General features: G+C 40.5%; 1 protein-coding gene across 1 annotated transcript; it reads left to right on the top strand.

Annotated features, from left to right (window-relative positions):
* Window positions 1–1,557: 1,557 nt before the first annotated feature.
* Myd88 (myeloid differentiation primary response protein MyD88) lies at window positions 1,558–19,998 on the top strand. Its single transcript, XM_080279494.1, has 8 exons — window positions 1,558–1,682; window positions 3,041–3,228; window positions 4,039–4,155; window positions 10,530–10,657; window positions 12,682–12,850; window positions 18,309–18,471; window positions 18,709–18,907; window positions 19,613–19,998. The coding sequence occupies exons 1-8, from the start codon at window positions 1,558–1,560 to the stop codon at window positions 19,931–19,933; spliced, it is 1,410 nt and encodes a 469-aa protein (XP_080135620.1). The 3' UTR covers window positions 19,934–19,998.
* The last annotated feature ends 1,269 nt before the right edge of the window (window positions 19,999–21,267 follow it).

The following is a 21,267-nucleotide window of genomic DNA, read 5'->3' as shown; positions in this document are numbered from 1 at the left end:
AAATGGACTTCTCCTATCCAATATCCAGAGAATAGAACGTTAATCAAAATGAAGAAATGCTAGTGACTGGTATATTGTAAAAAAGTCTTAGTATTACCTGTACTCCATTGATGTTTTATTGCAAGATGAAGACAAAGGCAACTTCCCTGTGTTTTATGTTTATATTTGCTGTTTCCCCAGGTTTTGTAAATGGCTGAGATGGAAGTATGCTGAACTTTATGCATCAAGACTCATGATGTGACACCATTTCCAAAAGAGGTCATATATTTCACACCTGTTACCAGGTAGAAAGCAAGTGTTATGTTTGACAGCAAGTGTTGGAATACCGGTACTCAATGCATTGTTTTTGTTCATTCACAAACAGTATTTATTTTATTTGCATTGGCATTATTTTCAAGTGAACCTCACTTAGTACCTTTGGTACTGCATAGTATTGTAGCTGTAAGCAGTCCAGTATAATACATATTTTACCGTTACTTAGGCTGGTAGATATGTGAGGTTTTAAAACAGTATTAATACTGCATCTAACATAAATGTTAAAATATAGGATTATATTTGATGATCAGAGTGTTTATTTGGCTTGGGATACATCAGTGAAGGTTTATATCCAAGGGATGGTTGGGGTTGATTGCTCACGTAATCCGACTCGGGGATGAGTGAGGCTGGTCACTCTCATCTTAAATGTCGGGACCAACTGCCTAGCCCCGGGCTCCTATGCTCCTTATGGGGCAATGTAGGATTGGATGATGGATGGATGGATGGATAGATACATTTTGCTGACCTTGTGTACAGTATATGTAATCAAAGGTTATTGTACTTCTTGTGATCTGCAGTAAAATAGATAAGTTTTATTTACATACCAGTACAGCTGTGTATTTTGTACATTTCTGAAGTTTTTTTTTTTTTTTTTTTTTTTTTTTTTTTTTTTTTTTTTTTTATCAGTACAGTTTATGATCATTAATAGTCAGGTATGATGATCACAGAACTAATGGAGCGAGTATGAGGGATATTTTCTATCATAAAAGTTGCTGCAGCTCATTTAACATGTTTCTTAGTAGATTGTATATCAGTATCAGCTAATGATACCCTTGCCATCACTTCATTCATCAGTATTCTATCTTACTGCACAGCTTTTCTTGTTTTGAATTGTTTACATTTCTATATTTACCAATAATTCATTTTTAGAGAGTGGTAACTACATATAAACATATAAATGTTAGTAATTTAGATTTCACCTGCTGTGTTAAAGCTGATAAGAAGTTTTTTTATTGTATTCTTCTTGGCATAGGACTTACTAGCATTTCTTTTTCAGCAGTTTATGAGTATTTTCTGTATAACACCATGATGATCTCTTTGTAACTTATAGCCACTGTATTTGATATCAATATTCCTTGCATTACAGACATGCAAAAGGGTATTTAAAAGTTTAAAGTTCTGAATATTTTGATGAGGAAAAAGTGTTACAAAATCCTGCAAGCCAACGTGAATACAACTCTGTGAATATAAATGGCTACTTGTAAGATTCATACTGCAAATGCATACCAGGATTAGGGGGAGATGCCAGCACGGCGTGGTGAAGTGGGTGAGGCACCTGTCCGGGTGCTTAGTGCTGCAACAAGACAATTTTTTGCCACCAGGCTAGACTCTCGCAAGATCCTGCTGGCGCCGCAGGGCATACACAGGTGTGAAATATTATCTCATTGCCATAGTCCTATTGTATTTTCTTTTTACACATGTAGTTTAAATCTTTTCACAGTGTATCATCATTGGTCATCATCATAATTTTCTAATTCTCACAAAAGAGATGGGGTCCATACAGAATCCAAAATCAAAACATAAAATCACACAGAAGTTTCAAACTCTATACTCATTGAAATAGCCACATGATCATTCACGCGTCATGCAAGCCTCTGAAAACTGTGGTTCCACAATTGAAAACTGTGGTTCCACAATTGAAAACTGTGGTTCCACAATATTGTACGACAAATATCAAAGGCCATAATGTTTCTATCTGAAGTATTTTTCCAGTGTGTGCTTGTTACATATAGGCTGTACTGTATTATTCATCGTGAGGGGGAGTTTTCAGTGAGGAGTCAGATATAGCTCTCATTAATTCCTTCTGTAGTGCACTTTTGTAAACTGAATATAAATGTGTACAGATAACTAGAAGAAAATAAAATATTGCTGCCTCATCTGCCATAGCTAAATACTATAGCCAAAACATTCCTCTGTGCACCCCATTTGCATCTCTCCACAATTGACTCTGTTGTATATTTTGCATTAAATATATTCCAGATGTAATTCACAAACAGCATTTCGGTCACTGAGTGTTTATGATTTCACTGGGTTCTGATATGGGTGACATAGGTCCTGGTGCAGCTGAACTGGGTCCATTTTTGTAACGTAAACATGGTCCCCACAGTTATGTCTATAAATATTTCTTTTCCTAGTTTTGTTCAGTTCTTATAGCTATGTCATTTTTTTTTTTTTTTCTGCACATTTACTTGTACTCATGATGATCCAGAATCTATTTTTAAACAACAGTATCAAATCTTGCAATTCAGTTCTGCTTCATCTTCATGTGTGATTGACTCCCTGTGTCTTGTAGCATCTTTGTCAAGGTGGTAGTAGTCATTGAACACATTACAGGAAACAAACTTTTGACCCACAGAACCCTAAAAATTTTCGTCATTGATGAGAATGTGACGTAGAGAGTTTTGATGACGTGGTATGTCATATGATGCCAGGGATTTAAAACTTCTGAGTTAGATCACAAAATGTGGCATTACTGTGAGCTGAGCTCAAAGGAGTATTAGATTTTGCTAGAGAAAGGGTAAGATATTTTACTCACACCACATTATAACAGATTTGCATTTTGGAAACCTACCGTATAGTACTCGGGGGATGACTGTATTTAAATTGGCCTTCAAAAGATATGGAAGTACAGTATGTGTAAGCCCACTTTATTTATTTATTTTTATTGTAGTTATTTATTTATTTATTTATTTATTTTTATTTTATTTATTTTTTTTTTTAATAGAGACTGGAGAGGTGTTGCAGAGCAGGCAAATCTTGATGTGAGCAGCATTAGTTGCTGGGGCAAAATTTCTCCCACTGAACATTGCCTCCACATCCTGGGCCAACGAGGGGGGTTAGTGGGGCAACTGTGGAGCTACTTGGAAGCCATGGATCGTTTTGACGTCATTGATGACACCATACAACTGATATGTATGTTCATGTATGACTTGATCTTACACATAACTTAAGAGTGTTATTTCAGCGGTATTTATTGCCTGATGTACAACACCATTTGCATTTGATCAAATGTTTCTGTTGGTAAAGATTGTAAGTTCATTCATTCGTCATCTAATCCAGTGTTGACCCATGAGGAGCATAGGATCCCAGGGCTAGGCAGGTTAGTCCTGACATTTAAGATGAGAGTGGCCAGCCTCATTCATCCCTGAGTGCCATTACGTGAGCATTAAACCCCAACCATCCCTTGGATATGAACCTGCACCTGCTCATTCTGATTGGAGTGCCTTAATTGCCCCCTAAACCACCAGGTGCCATAATATGGTTTTATGGTCACCACCCAGCATAGTAAATGGCTTTCTGGTGTACAGGAAACCATTTGGCTTGTCACTCAGTGTAGAGTCACCCATAGACAAAAGGAAGAGGAAAAAAATTAAGGGAAAAAAGACAGAAGAGGAAGAATGGAAGGGAGGAAGGAAGAAAGGAAAGGGCAGGCACCCAAGAGCAGCACTACATCGAGTGAGTGGCAAAAAAATAATGATAATAATTTCCGGTAATGGAAGTCAGAATGTTATTAAATAGATTTATATATTTTTGCTACAACTCTGCCCTGCTGATTGAAATAAAAATTTAAATCCTTCTGTCAGAGAATGTTAAGGTGTAATATACAATATAAGTTGCCAAGGAAGAAGTGCAGTGAAGCCTTCAATGCCATCAAGAATATGATCCTATATCATATTTAATTATCAGTAATTTAAAGTTAGTCCAGAATGTTGTTGCTTGCAGATGACGACTATGATAAGTGCATAAGTCAAGGTAGTGGAGCACTTGCTGCCTTACCACCCCCAATGGATCAGCTGGTGTCAGACATATCACTCTATGACACCAACATCCTCACCGTTGGTAAGAATGCACACCAAATATCTGATTGTTCATGTGTTGAGTTGTCTGATTTGTTATACTTTACTGTATCATTAGCTTCATTGTAAGTCATTGCAGTTTTTTCTTTAGTTAACTATATTAGTAATTTTCAAACATAAGTACCCTTTAGTTTGCCCTTGTATACCAGAAATGTATCTTCTGAGACCATCTAAATATTTTTTTTTTTTTTTTTAAATGATTGACATGTATTAGTGAAAATATTGTCATAAAACACAATTATAATCGTATAGAGGACAAAGGGATAGGTTTAGGGTAATAAAGTCTTCCTTGGGAAGTGCTTTTGTCAAAAGACAGAGTTAGTAGATGAGGGGATCCAAGTACCTGTCTGAAATACAGTATCTCAAAAATATGTGGAAGATTGTTCAGAGTCAGATTAAGTTGAATTAACATGAAGTTGACACAGTTCAGATGTTAATACATAAAATTTCAAATCACTGAATTGCCAGTGTCAAGAATATGTGATTAATACTGTATTGGGTATGCTGCTGTATGTAAGGAGAGAAAGATTATAGTGTCCGAATCATTGAAGGAACTGTTTAGTGAGCCTGTTAAAAAGGTATATAGCAAGGGTATAAAGCAATATGGAAAGTAGGGCACGTGAGAAACAGGACACATTTTAAAAGATATTCTTTTGTGTGCTAGGTCATTGGGAAGAGGAAGGAGTGGTTGGAAGAAGTTCAGGAAGACGCTGTCTCTCCCTGCATTGAGAAGGCTCTCCTTCCATACTGAGGTGTATGCAGGTGTTAGGAGTGTAATACTGTATGGTAGAGGACTTGGCAGAGGAAGAGGATATTCATAGACGCACGCATACTGAGATGATAACAACTGAATGGATGTGTAGTGTGCCCCATGAATGATAGGCCTGGGAGGTTAGGATTGCAAATAAAGAGCTGAGAGGGACATTGGCACATAATTATATTACAGTAGTACAGTATTGTGTTGGGGAGGAGTTGATTGAGATGACCCGGCCATGATGTGAGGATGGAGGATGACAACTTGGTGTGGAGGGCGAGAGGTGTGAACATTGAGGTTTGGGTTGCACGAAGCACACCGAAAAAGACCTGGGATGAGGCCGTAGTGTGTGACCTCTTAAAGGACTGAATAGAAATGCTGCTAGAGGTCAGGCAGTCAGGAGAGCTGTCATCAAGTGATCAAGCCCAATACATACAAGCATATTGGAACCTTTTATATTCATCATCATCATCATCCAGACCTCCTTTCCCAACCCAGGGCAGGGTGAGGAGTAGCAACATCCAGACAGCCAAAGTTTGCCAAATTCAATGGCCCCTGCATCCATTGACTCATCATTCAAGCCCTCGAAATCCTGGTTCCATCTGATAGGCCAAAAAAATTTCACCATGTTCTGTAGCTTCACATGTACCTATCTGATAGAGCCAATCTGAACGCTTTCACATTAAAAAGGGGTGTCAAATCACTGGTTATGCACTTCTCTGCACAAAATTCATCCAGCCAGCACGCAATCTCTTGTCAGGCCCTTAGCCTCACCAACTTCCATACCTCTCTTCCTCACACACTCATCTACCATATCCCTCCACCTTCTTCCTGCCCTACCTTGCCTCCTTCCTCCTTCAGATTCACCCAGATATACAATACCTTTTTCACTACCCTGTTTTCATCGATTCTTTCTGCGTGACCATACCATCTCAGTATACTCTCTTCAACTATTGTGTCCGCAGACTTTCTCACTCTGTATCTTTCACGTATCACATTATTCCATATCATATCCTCTCTCTGTACTTGACGTACATTTCTCAACAGTCCCATCTCCACTGCTCTTACTTAACGTAGGCAAGACCATTGGAGATACTAAATACAGCTTAGATAACAAAGAAATTAGCAAATCGGAATGCGAGAGAGATCTAGGAGTTATGATTAGTAACGACCTTAAACCAAGGCAACAGTGCATTAATGCGAGGAATAAAGCAAATAGGGTCCTAGGATTTATTTCGAGAAGCGTGAGCAATAGATCATCTAAAGTAATACTAAAACTTTATCTAGCATTAGTAAGGCCACATTTAGACTACGCAGTACAATTCTGGTGTCCTTTCTATAGAATGGATATTAATTCGTTAGAAAATGTACAGAGAAGAATGACTAAAATGATACATGACGTCCGGAACCTGTCATATGAAGACAGACTGAAAAGACTAAGTCTGCATTCGCTAGAGAGGCGTAGAGTAAGGGGAGACTTAACTGAGGTATTTAAGTGGATGAATGGTATAAATAAGGGAGATATTAGCAAGGTACTTAAAGTGAGCATACAGGATAGAACTAGAAATAATGGTTTCAAACTAGAAAAATTCCGTTTCAGTAAGGAAATCGGTAGAAATTGGTTTGGTAATAGAGTAGTAGACGAATGGAATAAGCTACCTAGTAAAGTAGTTGCTGCCTCTTCCATTGAGAGTTTCAAGCATAGGCTAGATAAGCATATGACAAATAAGGGGTGGATATAGGATATTGGATATAGAATAAAGAAAATCTTATAACCAATACTAATTCAAAAAATTTTTCTTTTCAGGTTACACTATGATAGTCTCTATTCTCCTTTCACACTTTCCTGTAAAATGTCCACGCCAGTTTTTCTATACGGCGTGGTGTTCTTTCTGACTTTTCCTGCCGGCTTCGGCTGGAGGGTTTGGAGGGCGGAGAAGAGCCTTCTTCTTTGCTATCCTTATCTCATTCTAGTAGTTTAGTTACTCTTCTAGGAGCTGCCTAGCATGGGCCAACCGGCCTACTGCAGTTATCCTCTCTTCTTATGTTCTTATGTTCTTGACACTTCATTTTCATGCCACGCCATAGTCTCACATCTGTATGTTAAAGTTGCCACTAACATTCCTTTTTGCAAACCTTGCGAATCTGCAACACTCAAGCCTCTGTTTCTTATCAAGGCCTTCATAGCACCAATCACTTTCCTTCCTTGTGTCACCCTACTTTCCACTTCATTTGCACATTTTCCTCCCATCTCTGTCACCTTTTTTACATGAACCAAAATGTGTTCAGCTCTGGGTATTGATTAAATAGAACATTCCATGTTGCCCTACAGTTCTCCAACATGCCACACACCTTCACACACCTCCATTTCAGCTCTAATACCAACCATCCATCTTGAGTAATGCTAGATTTGTCTCATTCAGGATTGGTGATTGTTTTAGCAGAGATATTTTTGTGGCTTGTGGTGGATTTTGTGGAAGATCAATCTCTTTTAATGAAATTCATAGTGTCATACTGTTCCTTGCCTCAGCCTAGGATCAGACATGCTGAATGGCAGAGGAATGTACAACAAATATGAAAAAACTGTACTGCCTTCATGGAACTGGAATATGGAAGTCTGTCTCCTTGAATGTGGCAAATCTACTTTTGTTGTATTCCTGAAGACTACATCCTAGGGCCTTCGAATGTTTGAGCCGGGAGGACAGTTTTCCATTCATTGTTCATTCGTCCATCTGTGCACATTCTGGTGGCTGTAATTGTGGATCAGTTTTGACGATTGAGGTATCAAATGAATCCTCTCAACTAGACAATGTGCCCTAGTAATGTTCTATACACAGAGCAACTGTCATGGTCACAGCGACTAAAAATATCTTTATATATAAGAATATAGGTATAAAGTTGTTATCATTGGAAAGGGCATTCAAAATGCAGTATTTTATACCCTCATCATAGTTTTTATACATATATCTATATACCTAGGCTGCTTCCCCCAAGAAAGGGAGGTAACTGAGACAGGACAACACACTGCCAAACAAACACATTCATTCGCATCTTAGCCGCAAGGGGAGAAGGGACAGATCCTCACCGCATCACACCGCATGAGGGTCAACTGTGTAGTGCAGTCAGCGACATCCACGCAGGGGCCGACAGCAGAGCTGGTTTACCCCTGCCACATCATAACGGAATGGACCCTACCCCTTTCCCACACCTGACCCGATCAGCTGATCAGACCAAATGGGGGAAAATATCCCCTCAAGGCTGTGTCATCATTTATTCATTCACAATTTCTCTCCAGTAATTTCTATCACGCGCAGCCACTCTTCCATGTCCAACAGACATCCCTCTCGCATCCAATGCTTTCTTCACACTGTCCATCCATCCTATTCATGGTCTTCCTTTCAGCAAAAACTGTAAATATGCACCCATGTCACTAACTTCTTTGGTCAGTAAGAGGTAAACAAGGAGGGAGGGAGGGAGGAAAATAGTTAGGTAGGTAGATAGATGGGGAGATAGGTAGGCAGGTAGATCAGTAGGCAGGGAGGTAGGTAAAGAAGTTGGCCAGGAGGTACAGTAGGTAGGGAGGTCACCAGAGAGTTAGATAAATGGGTAGGTGGATAGATATGGAGGTGGGTAGAGAGATAGGTAGGAAGGAAGAGAGGTAGGAACAGATGTGGGTAGGCAGGTAGGGTGTCAAGTGGATAGGTAGGTAGATAGGCTGGAAGGAAAGTAGACAGGAAAATAAATAGATAGGGATGTAGGTGGAAAGGTGGATAGGTATGTAAGCAGGCAGGGAGGTAGGTATGTTTTTTTTTTATGCGTTCGACTCTGGGCATAGGCTTCACAGCCTGCTATCAAGGCCCAGAAATCCTCCTAGATACCATACACCTCTACATGTCACCACTTCGGCACTAATACCCACCGTCCATATTGAATACATGCTAGGGCTGTCTCATACAGGACTGGTGTATTGATATTAGCGGGGGTATTTTTACGACATGTCGGCGGGTCTACTGGTAGATCAGAAAAGCCTGATTTTAATGAAATGCAAATCCTTAAACTGTTCCCTGCCCCAGCCAGGAATTGAACCTGGGTCCGTTAGAGCTGCAGGCCACCTCTCTACCGATTGAGCCACGCCTCCCCCAGATGTGGGTAGGCAGGTAGGATGTTGAGTGGATAGGTAGGTAGATAGGTTGGAAGGAAGGTAGACAGGAAGATAAATAGATAGAGATGTAGGTGGAAAGATGGATAGGTATGCAAGTAGGCAGGGAGGTAGGTATGTAGGTAAGCAGGGAGGCACTATAGGTAGGAATGTAAGTAAGTAGGGAGTTAGGTAAGTAGGGACGAATGACAAGAAGTGCACGTTGACCTTTATACTATGCTAAAAGAATAATTTGGAGCTTAATACCTTCTGATGAAAGAATCACATAGTCTGACAGAATGGCAGCAGACTCCAAGATATCACATGCTAAACAAAGCCAGTATACTGTACATGGCATGGGTCTTACGAGACTTCATCTTTGGGGCCTTAGTTTGACAATACACAACTAGTACAGTATTAGTATAATCTCTTGATTTTATTGCTCTGTTACCCTGCATTGCTGTTATAGTTTAAAGTGGATCAAATTTTCATAGGTTTTACAGTATGTAATGATATTATCACCATCATCATCATCATCCGATCCTATGTTGTCCCATGAGGAGCATAGGAACCTGGGGCTAGGCAAGTAGCTCACTCATCCCTGAGTGGCATAATGTGAGCAATAAACCCCAATCACCCCTTGAATATAAACCTGCACAGACTCAATCCAGTTGGAGCACCTTAATTACCCACTATACCAGCAGGTGCCACAATTTGGTTATATGGTTGCCACCCAGTGCAGCAAATGGCTTCCTGGGGTACAGGAAACCACCCTGCTTGTCACTCAGTGTAGAGTCACCTGTAGACAGAAGGAAGAGGAAAGAATGAAGGAAAGAAAGACAGAAAAGGAAGGGTGGAAAGAAGGAAGGAAGAGAGGAAAGGACAGTTACTCGAGAGCAGCACTACATCAAGTGAGTGGATGGTGGGCGCCTCCACCTACCAGGCCTTCATATTCCCCATGCTTTCCTGAATCTGAAAATGAGTAGTGATGTGCAGTACTATAGTGTTTTTTACATTCTACCAATAATTTTATCTTTTGTAGTTAAGATGACATGGTGTTTCTGGGTCACATCAACATAAGAAAACAAAAGAAGAAAAAGAGTCACAGTGGTCACAGGTATGAGGCAATGTTCCATTCTCTTTGATGAGTAGAACTTGTGACACAGTAAGTGGATTTTCATCTTGCCCAATTTACTGTATATCAGCAAGTGCAGAAGTGTAAAAGTGAGGATCACAAATGTTGAACCCATGAACACAAAGGCCGTTGCAGCATGTATTGTGCCATAGTTTCATGTATCTTTCTTTTACTTATTTTCATTATTAATATTAAATACTGTATAGGACTGGTTGGTGTTGCTCACTTTGTTCTGTAGTTTTCTAATTAACAAATGGCCAGTCATTTGTTATGATAGTCCATGAATATATTTTTATTTAATTTTCTTATGCTGAGCTATTAATTCATCAGATGATCAGCGAAATCTGAGCCAGGGCCTGGGACTTCAGCATTACACTGCTCTTGTCCTGTTTGCTGATGAGGATGTTGATTTTGTGCAGGAAATGGTGGAGAAACTTGAGGGAGAATATGGGCTCAAGGTGAGTTCCATAGTACAGTGTTATGTAATTAGATGGCAGTGTGTGTAGAAGTGCATAGGATTTAACCAGAATTGTTGGAGTCAAAACGACAGAGTGAATATCAGTACATGGCACTTCCCAATCTGCAAGTGCCCGTAGTTTTGGTTAAGAATCCAAGCCATGGTGAATGGTTAAACTGAGTACCAGGTTTGTCATCTCATATGCTAACCTATGGTCACATCCTGTCATTTCATATTGATGATATGTGCACTCTGGCATACATAAGTACAGAATAGCCAAAATAACACTTCCATGAGAGGTTGACAAGGAGAGTGTATGTGAGTGAGGTTGGAGAGATGAGATTGAGGATGAGGTGGGGAGGTATTTAAGGGAGGGTGATGTGATTTGGAGAAGGGTAGCCTGTTGGCTGAGGACATTGCTATGGTGACGACTGGATTATGGTCACCCCTTGTGGAATGAGGACATCTGGCTCTACTGGGGCTTTATGGTCTTGTATGAGGTGGGTCACACATAACACAGGGCAGAGGTTCCCAAACTGGGGTCTGCGGACCCGCAGGGGTCCGCGACATGATGAAAGAAATTAGTATTTTTTAGCTCTTAAAAAAAGGAAATAAATGAAAAGTAAAAACGTTTTTTTCTCTCTCACTGACTCTCTCTCTCTCTCTCTCTCTCTCTCTCTCTCTCTCTCTCTCTCTCTCTCTCTCATCCTTGGTATCGGTGGTATTGATACTTCGGTATCCACATGCCCACCACTACACATTGTACTTAAATCTTATTGGCTATGCCGCATTAAAACTTGGACATACTGCCACTCTTTCTCCTGTTTTTTGGCTCACATGTTATGTCAGCCTCTGATGATGCCATCACCACATTCATTTTTTACTGTTTCCCTTCTGTCCTACACCAGCCCCACCCTCCAGTATCTGTGCATCATTCAAGAGAGTTGTTTTCAATTACCACACTCACCACTATTATACAACTAGTATTATACAACTTTATCACCAGGAATGTATGATGTCCAGTGCAGACAGCATCACGCCCCTTATTATTTCCCATCTAATGCATGTGCAAGGATACCTCAGGGACCATATCCCTGAACTTGAAAACTCCCAGCTGATCTCAATTAGTAGACCCTTTTGCAGCTGGGGTATGTGCACATCTTGATATAAAGTCGCAAGAGGAACTCATTGAAATGTCAAATGATGGGGGTATGAAAATAAAGTTCTCTGCCCTTCCAGTGTCAGAGTTCTAGATCTACTCAAGAACTGAATATCCTGACCTGGCTGACAAGGCTCGGAAATGCCTTTTGCCATTTGCCACAACCTACTTGTGGGAGACAGGATTTTCTGCACTCAAAGTACTGAAAACGAAGCACGGAGCATGCCTACAGGTAGACAACGACATGCATTTGGCACTCACTAATATTAAGCCCTGTACGGTACTGATAAATTGTGCAAGAGCCACCAAGCCCATCCGTCCCACTAGACAAGATATGCCTGATAGCCTTATTTGTGTTTAGTTTTGCACTTTTTTTATGAAGGTAAATTTGTTTATTTTGATTTCTGGTGGTGACACAATATTGTATTTGTCTGTTGTGGTAGCGTTTGTACAAAATTTACATTGTGTTGAATTTAAAACAATGAAAAAATATAGAAAAGAAAAATGGGTTTATATATTAATACTAACTTCATGTAGGAAAAAGTAAATATTACTTGTACACTGTACAGGGTACTGTAATGATAACTTTTGTTTAGTTGGGGGTCCTTGGCTGGGGCTTATCGTGTTTGGGGGTCCTTGGTATGATAAAGTTTGGGAACCTCTAACATAGGGGACAGTTGTACAGTACATGTAAAAACCAAGAAGTACTTCATACAGAATTGAGGCCTTTTTGAAAATGTCAGACTACTGACTAGAGTACCCAGGATTTTGATAAACATCATCATAGAAAATTTGAAGCCTTAGAGTAAGTGTTTAACAGTGGCAGTTGAACTGCTTGATGAAACTAATTACTTTCTACTCTACAGCTATGCCTAAAGGACCGGGACCTGGTGGGTGGCTTGCAGTTTGAGTCTGACAGCATTGTACGGCTTATCCTTGAGCGTTGCACAAGAGTTATTGTTGTTTTGTCACCTGAGTTCCTAGCATCCAATGCTAACAAGTTTTTCATCCTCTTTGCTCATGCACTTAGCATAGGTAAGTCATGTTCTTTTGGATATTGATTCCCAGATGAAAAATCAGTCTCCGTAGAACGGCATTGATTCCTAGGTACTGTATTCTGTAGTTAAGTTCAGTGATTGCCATATTGTGACATCACCTGACACAGCTACATCATGATATTCTTTATAAATAACTGGACACAAGTAAATCTGGCACATTATTGGACATCATTTTTTTATCTGAAATGTTTCAACTGTATATATAATTTGTATCTGTATCTGTATAGGGACTGTATTCTTGTCAACTCCAGAGGTTTTGTAACACCTTCCTTAATTAGTTTCTGTTCTGCACTTTATTATTGTCTTATATGTTAGAGATGTGTAAGAAGGCACAGATGAGTGAAACTGTGCCGGCAGAGTGGAAAAAGCCTGTGATTGTACCCCTGTACAAAAATAAAGGTGAGCAAAGTGAGTGCAAGGATTATCTTGGCATAAGTTTATTGAGTGTCTTAGGGAAGGTACATGGAAGAATTATTATTTAGGTAGTAAGAGAGAGATCAGAAGTCCTAGTGAGTGATGAACAGGGTGGCTTTAGGAGTGGTGGAGGATGTGTGGATCAAATATTTGCAGTTAGACAGATAGTGGAGAAGGCTTGTGAGGAGGACTGTAAGATGTTAATGGCTTTTATGGATCTGGAAAAAGCATACAACAAAGTAGACAGAGAAGGATTGTGGAAGGTTTTGTGCATGTCGTACTGTGTAGCTGGTAAGCTGCTTGGTGCCATCAAGAGTTTTTATGAAGGTAGTGAGGTGTGTGTAAGGGTAAAAAGGCATCTAAGTGGGCGTATGACAAAGTTGTGTGATGTCCCCATGGTTATTCAATACATACTGTATATATGGATGGAGTGATAGAAGTAAAAGCACGAGTAATGGAGAGAGGATGGCACAGGAAATGAATGGTGATGGGTGGAACATCTCAAAGTTGTTGTATGCTGATGATGTCATACTACTTGCAAATACCGGACAAGAACTTGGTAGACTGTTGCTGAATTTTGCTGATATCTATGAGTGTCATGCCTTGAGAGTAAATGTAGAAAAGAGTAAAGTGATGGTAATCAAGAGAGAAGGTGAATCCCAGTGTGATGTTTCAGTGATTGGAGAGACTGGAACTGGTGAGAGAGTTCAAATACCTGGGTACAGTGATAGAAAACAGAGGAAAATGTGCAAAAAGAAGTGGAAAGTAGAGTGACACAAGGAAGGAAAGTAGCTGGTGCTATGAAGGCCTTGATAAGAAACAGAGGTTTGAGTGTTGCAGCAGCACAAGGCATACATGAAGGAGTGTTAATGCCAACTTTAACATATGGATGTGAAACTATGGTGTGGGATGAAAATGAAAAGTCAAGAGTGAGAGCAGTGGAGATGGGACTGCTGAGGAATGTATGTGGAGTACATAGGGTAGATAGGATATGAAATAATGTGATTCGTGAAAGACAGGGAGTGAGGAAGTCTGCAGACACCATAATCGAAGAGGGTGTACTGAGATGGTATGGTCATGGGGAGAGAATGGATAACAATAGAGTGGTGAAAAAGGTATATCTGGGCAAATTTGAAGGAGGGAGGAGGCAAGGTAGGCCAAGGAGAAGGTGGAGGGATATGCTGGATGAGTGTGTGAGGAAGAGAGGTATGGAAGTCGCTGAGGCTAGGGAACTGACAGGAGATCAAGCTTGCCAGATGAATGTAGTGAGAAGAAGTGCATGATCAGGGATTTGGCACCTCTTTTTTAAAGTGACAGCATCCGGATTGACTATCAGACACATTTATGTGAAGCTACAGAATGAGGTGAAAGTTTTTTGGTGTATCCGATAGAGCCAGGATTCTGAGGGCTTGAATGATGAGTGAATGGAAGTGTGGCCCTTTGGATTGGGCAAACTTAGGCTATCTGGATGATGCTACTCCTCACCTTGCCATAGGGTGGGGAAGGAGGTCTGGATGATGATGATGACGATGATGTTTATATCTGTTGATGAAGATACTAGTTGGACTACTTAGTTAGGACGATCTGACTAGATGTGGCTCATAATAATTATCATCGTAGAGTTGGGTGAGGTTTATTTCTCACATAATACACTACCACTTAGGAATGGGCAGCAACTAGTCACTGACACTTTAAATTTCTGGAATAAGAAGCCTGTGGCTTGGTGTGTATGTTCCTGATGGGACAATGAAGGATTAGGTTAATAGGCCATAAGTTACTAAAATATAGTACAGGAATAACTGGTAAGGAACTGATGTTAGTGAACCATAGCTGATAAGAATGTGGCCTGAGGGGTAGGCCACAAGTATAAAAAGATCCCTGCACAACAGTATGTGAGCTATGGCCTGCAGGAGTGAGACAGGGATATTATTACAGGGACAGAAATTGTGATTGAGAGTATCTGTTTGTTTTTGAGTAGCCCCAGTCTGCCTTTGTTGAGTATACGCAGTCTGTCTGGTCAAGTAAACCCACCAATTGCAGGGAAGCAACTGACCCTGCAGAGTTGTCCTGTGCAGTAAACCAATGTTCTTCTCCGGTATACAGCACCTCGCCAGAACAAGACGCAGGGAAGAGTGTGGAGGTTCGGTTCCCAAATGAACATTGTATTTGTGTCTCAGTCCCCAGTTAACAGGGGCATCATTGTAGGTTCCACATCCCCCCATTTTTTGGTTATATGTTTACCATCCAGTGTTGTAAATGGTTTCCAAGGTTACAGTAAACCATTTGGCTTTTCACTCACTGAAGAGCCAGCTGAAGTGGAAAGAAGGCAATAAAAATTGACAGGAAGAATGGGAGAAATAGGAAGAGAGAAGGCAGACATAGAAAAAGAATGATAAAGCAGAAAGAAGAGGTAGGTTGATTACATCAAGTGAATGGATGAAGATTGCCACCACCTATCACCAGCAAGTGAGGGTATTAGACTCGAGTCACTGTGGGTATGCAAGGACAGTTACAAGAATAGTTGAGTGGACAAAAAAAGTGAGAACAGGAAGTAAATAGATTTAAAAAAAAAAGTATAACCATACATATTTAGGTGTTGTTCAGCAGGTATGCAGATGACCACCACCTCCACCTCAGACTGTATCAGTATGCTATTCTTTCTGAGATTATTTTCATATTTGCTCAGTTTGGGTTTGCAGCAAAATCATTTTAGCAATAATAGAGTGCTGCTTAACATGCCATATGTCAACAAAAGTCTGTATCAATCTATAGCAAGATGCCTTAATCCCGTAAAATGGTGACTGTTTGACTTTGAGTTAGTTGTTTTACGGGGAAGGACACTAACCCACCACCACCAACCCACTTGTTTACATGCGGGGAACATGTATGGGTTGGTTATATGGGTGCCACGCAGCATTTAAATGCTTTCCTGGATTACAGGAAACCATTTGGCTTGTCACTTATTGTAAAGTTGCCTGAAAAGGAAAGAAAAGTAATAACAAGTGACAGGAAAGATAGGAGAAACAAGAAGAAAAGAGGGCAGACTCAGAAAAAAAATGATAAAGGTGAAGGAAGAAGTAAGCAGCACTACATCAAATGAGTGGATGCTGGTTGCCACCACCTACCATACCCTTCATTAACCTCTTCAGCCCTTCCCAAATGGATTCGTATTGTCTGGTGGTATCGTGGAAAAGAAGAGAAAAAATGTCACTGTACTGAGAGGGGTAATGAACAGGTCACAAAAATCATTGCATTTGAGTTGGATCATGAAGGAGTTTGGAATCTGAGAGGATGGTTGGCATATACTGTACATCCTTCCCCCTTGATATATTAGCATTCACTGAGATGTGTGGGAACAGGCAGGGGGTGTTTGTACCCAAGTGCTGGGTCACATACCACTTGTACATGTTCAGAAGGTTTAAGTACTGTATTGGTTTTGGGAGTAAGTGTATTTAAACAGCTCTCAACCTATTATCTTATCTTTCCTCTACTGTGAATATATTATGTGGCCTTCAGCAGTTAAATCTCTCAATTCCATGACGTAACTTTATTCTTGCCACTGTAATGACCAAAATGAAACTTAACAAATTAATCACTGGTTTGACTGAGTTTCGGTCGCAGGCCCTCACACTTCAAATGCACACGTTACCACTGAGCCAAAAAGAGGATCCCCGCTTTGCCTTTAAGCATCACAGGCTTTTATAGACCCCATTACATCACTCTTTTCTCCCCTTGGTGAATAATTTGGTGAGTTTTGAACACACATGGTAGCGTTAGTATTGGAGGCCACCATTAGGGACACTGCAGACCACATCAAACAGCTCATCCCTGGGTGTAAGGATTTAGATGCTGTCAAGCTAACCAACAACATCATTGCTCTCCAAGCCTTGCCTCACATCCCACACCGCTGCTAACCAATGTAATATCCGAAATAAAACTTAACAAATTACCGGTAATCACACTGGTCTGGCCGAGATTCTATCTCAGGCCCTCGCGCTTCATGTGCAAGCACGTTACCACTGAACAAAAGAGAGGATCCCTGATTTCCCTCTAAGCAATGTGGGCTTTTATAGGCCCTATTACACCACTACCAAATGATTTTACTCAACTTAGGAAAGCCCTGTAATACTGAAAGGAGTTAATGAAAGCTGTATCTAATCCTTGCAGTTTAAAAAGCCACATAAAATAAAGAAAGTCATCCAGAGATAAGAATAATAAAGGCATCAGAGGTATTGTGCATATTAAACATTTAACTTAATAAAATACTTTAGTATTATACCATTAAATTACAGTATTGTATTATATTACATTATCATCATTCTCCATTCCAGCCTAATCATATGTCGACACTGATTGTTTATTCCTTGTATTTTCAGTATTTAAGGTTATTATGCTCTTATCTGTACCAAAGATTATGCTAATTCTTCTGAATTCTTCTGTTTCATGGTTTACTTTCACCAGCAGGTAGAATGGTAAGTTGCAGTAAATTGCTTCACTTTGCAGTAGCAGAATATTTGCTTCTTTATTTGACCTGCTGCATTTTGTTACAACAACCCTGTTTTCGGAGTCATACAGCCAGTATGAAAACGAAGTAGGGAAATGTAATACTTTGCATGATTTTTTAGAGTACAGTACAGTATTATGATTTTTTTTTTTTTCAGCGCTTGTTGGTAATATTAATACAGTAGTATACTGTACTAAGATCTTCAGAGATATGAGGATGATTGTGTTGCCCATTTCCTTAGGCATGGTGTTGATAGCTCTCCCAACTTGACTCTTAACTCCTTCAGCATGATGATATGTGTTATCATATTCTTTCTGCCATTATATGATTTTCTGTTTTAGCAGAGAGGTTAGATACAGCCTCCATAGCCCCATCAGCAAGATAATGACTTTCTTATTTTGTACTTGCTACTGCCAGACAGTTTTGACCAGATTAGGAATACCTCTGATAATTAGAGGGATTAATGCAAGTGAGAGTGGTTTCAGCCTGCTTCACCGTTCCTGATTATTTATTCCAGATCAGTGTCGGCGAATTGTGATCCCATGCCTTTATAAGCCATGCACAAAGCCTCCGATTATCAACTTCTGTCATTCTTTGGACTACTACCGAGCCAAGGGTTATTGGAACTATTGGGAAAAGCTGAGAGATTCACTGATCTACCAGCCCTATACACCTGCCAGGTATATTCATCCTACGGCAACAAAACTTTTATGTATCCACACCTTAGCCACTTAGTCTCCAGAATATGAGAATTGTCCTGATCATTAGCAGGTTAATGGTACAAATATTAATTCTCTGTGGCTTCATTGACTTAGCAGAAGTAAATCATCTAGCATTACCTGGAACAGGATATTAGAATTGTCCTGACAGTGAGAAGGTTGAAAAAAAGCATGATAATTTTTTTATTCCTCACGCAGCAGTGAGCCTCGTGTGAGAATACGAGAGGTGTCTGGATCATCGTCATCATCTCAGGTGTCTCAGGCCTCTGCTGCCTCCCCCCCGGTCACCACACCATCGCCTTCTCAGTCACCAAGTTTCTTTTCCAAGTTCCTCCGTAGATCTGAAGCTAAAAGTAGGGGAAGAGCAGGGATAAATGCACTGAAGGATTCTAGTCAGGTGAGGATGATGCATTTCAAATTGTACCTTATCCTGTCATCATCATCATCATCATCATCATCATCCAGACCTCCTTTCTCACCTTTGGGCAGGGTGAGGAGTAGCAACATTCAGACAGCCTAAGTTCTTTAGGTGGATAAAGGAAAAAGGGGCCAGGATGATGATGGTGGCAATGTATACATTATTCACTCTTTCTTATGTTTAGTTTCCAGTTTGCCACAGGACTTGAGTAACACTTTCTGTGGTTACTGAACATTTAGGCCGCTTTCACATGAGGCCACCGGTGGCCGCCACTGGTGGCCTCAGTTAGTTGCCTCCCATAGTTTTCAATGGAGCCTTTCACGAGGCCACTGTGGTTGCTTGGCCGGCAACCAGCTCCCGGTGGTGGCTCACTCGCGCAACTAGTGTCTGCCACTGGCAGTTGCTGCCACTCGCTGTAAAGCATTTTTTCAAATCGGCGCTTTCATATGGCTACACTAGTTGCCGGCCCCTTCACACTGGGCCACCAGTGGCGGCCACGGGTGGCCTCATGTGAAAGCGGCCTTAAGATTAGTAGTCTGGTGAACAACAGATTATTGTTATTCAGCAGAATCAATTAGATAGTGAAGAAATAAAACACTCAGTAATATATTACTCAGTATATTGAAGAGACTCTTTTCTTCTCTTTACATTATGATGTAATCAGTAATAACTACCACATACTAGATGAGCCAAGAGGAGAATGAGCAGCCGGAAAGTGAGGAGCAGAAGCCAACATCAGGCAGCAATGGGATCCCTCGCAGCGCAGCCATCCCAATCCTGCAGCTGGACTTGCCATCTGTTGGAGGAGAATCCCAAGATCACACTGCTACCTTTCCCACCTTGCCAGATCCTCCAGAAACACCCCCTGGCCCTAGTCCTACCTCCACCAGTAGCTCAGCAGCACTTCTCCTACCAGACCAGCCACTGACCAGCCCTCGCTCACCTTCAAGGCTCTTTGAAAAAATATTCAAAGGGAAGCAGAAGAAGCATAAAGTTCCTGGTTAAATACTGCATTCACCTGACTCCATAAGTTCACTGATATCCAAAGTCTGCAGCTTGGAGAGCTGTATTAAGGTAAACTATTGTTTACAAGTGCATATAAAAGCATGAAATAGATGATGAAATTATGAATACAGTATATCATATACATTACAGGTGAACCAACACTCTTCTGGGTCTTTATTTTACAAGTTGTGGAATAACACAGTTGCCCAGTGGCCCTCATTATTTTGCAAGTTATGGAATAACACAGTTACCCAGTGGCCCCTTAATATCCATTTTCTTGCCACTTATTCAGAATTTCTGAATTCCCTTCTGCAAAACATTAAAGATCATGCCCCTTTCTTAAATGTGGCCCATAGACAGCAAGTATACTTTGTGCTGGTACTTACAGGTAACAGGTAAAATATACTTAACTGATTAGATGAAAACTGCTGGCTGTCTTATATGAGTTCCCTTAGGGCAAGTAATTGTATCAGTGTATGTACCATGTTTTTCTTCATTGTAATAAGTTAAAAAATATGCTGAATTCCTTGGTTGGAAAGTGGATATTGAGTGGGGGGGGTGAGTCTGACCATGGGATCTAATCCCAAGTAGCTTTTCCCAGTTAGGTATTAATTTTTCTTTCACTCACTTCCTCATACATAGTCCCAGAAAATATGAGATTGAACGTTTGTTTACATACAGTAAAAGTAGTTCTCACCATCCACTCACTTGATGTAGTGCTGCTCTAGGTGTCTGGCCTCTCGTCTCTTCCTTCCTTCCTTTTCTGTCTTTCATTCATTCTTTCCTGTTCCTTCTGCCTATGGGTGACTCTACACTGAGTGACAAGCCAGATGGTTTCTTGTACACCAGGAAACCATTAACTACACTGGGTGGTAACCATATAACCAAATTATGGCGCCTAGCGGTTTAGTGAGCAGTTAAGGTGCTCCAATTGGATTGAGCCAGTGCAGGTTCATATTCAGGGGGTGGTTGGGGTTTATTGCTCATTTACGCCACTTGGGGATGAGTGAGGCTGGTCACTCATTTTAAATGTCAGAACCAACCTGCCTAGCCCTGGACTCCTATGCTCCTCATGGGGCAGCATAGGATTGGATGAAGGATGGATGGATGGATGTTCTTCATTGTAGAAAGAAAAAAACTGAAGAGTTAGTTCAGTGGTATCTCTTTATTCATGGCATTGCTGTTTGTGGTTTTGGTTTTTCACATGTTTATAGACCATCTTAAAATATACGTGTTTTAAGGTATGCTTTGGAATTATTTGACATCTCATTTTATTGGATTGTCACAAAATGCACTTTAAACAAGTAGATTTTATAATCTGATAATGGTTTGGT

The sequence above is a fragment of the Coenobita brevimanus genome, chromosome 78 (genome assembly GCF_032717465.1).
Source record: "Coenobita brevimanus isolate Jiangsu-jjx chromosome 78, ASM3271746v2, whole genome shotgun sequence".
NCBI classification, from domain to species: Eukaryota; Metazoa; Arthropoda; class Malacostraca; order Decapoda; family Coenobitidae; genus Coenobita; species Coenobita brevimanus.
This window is presented reverse-complemented; position numbering and strand designations above follow the sequence as displayed.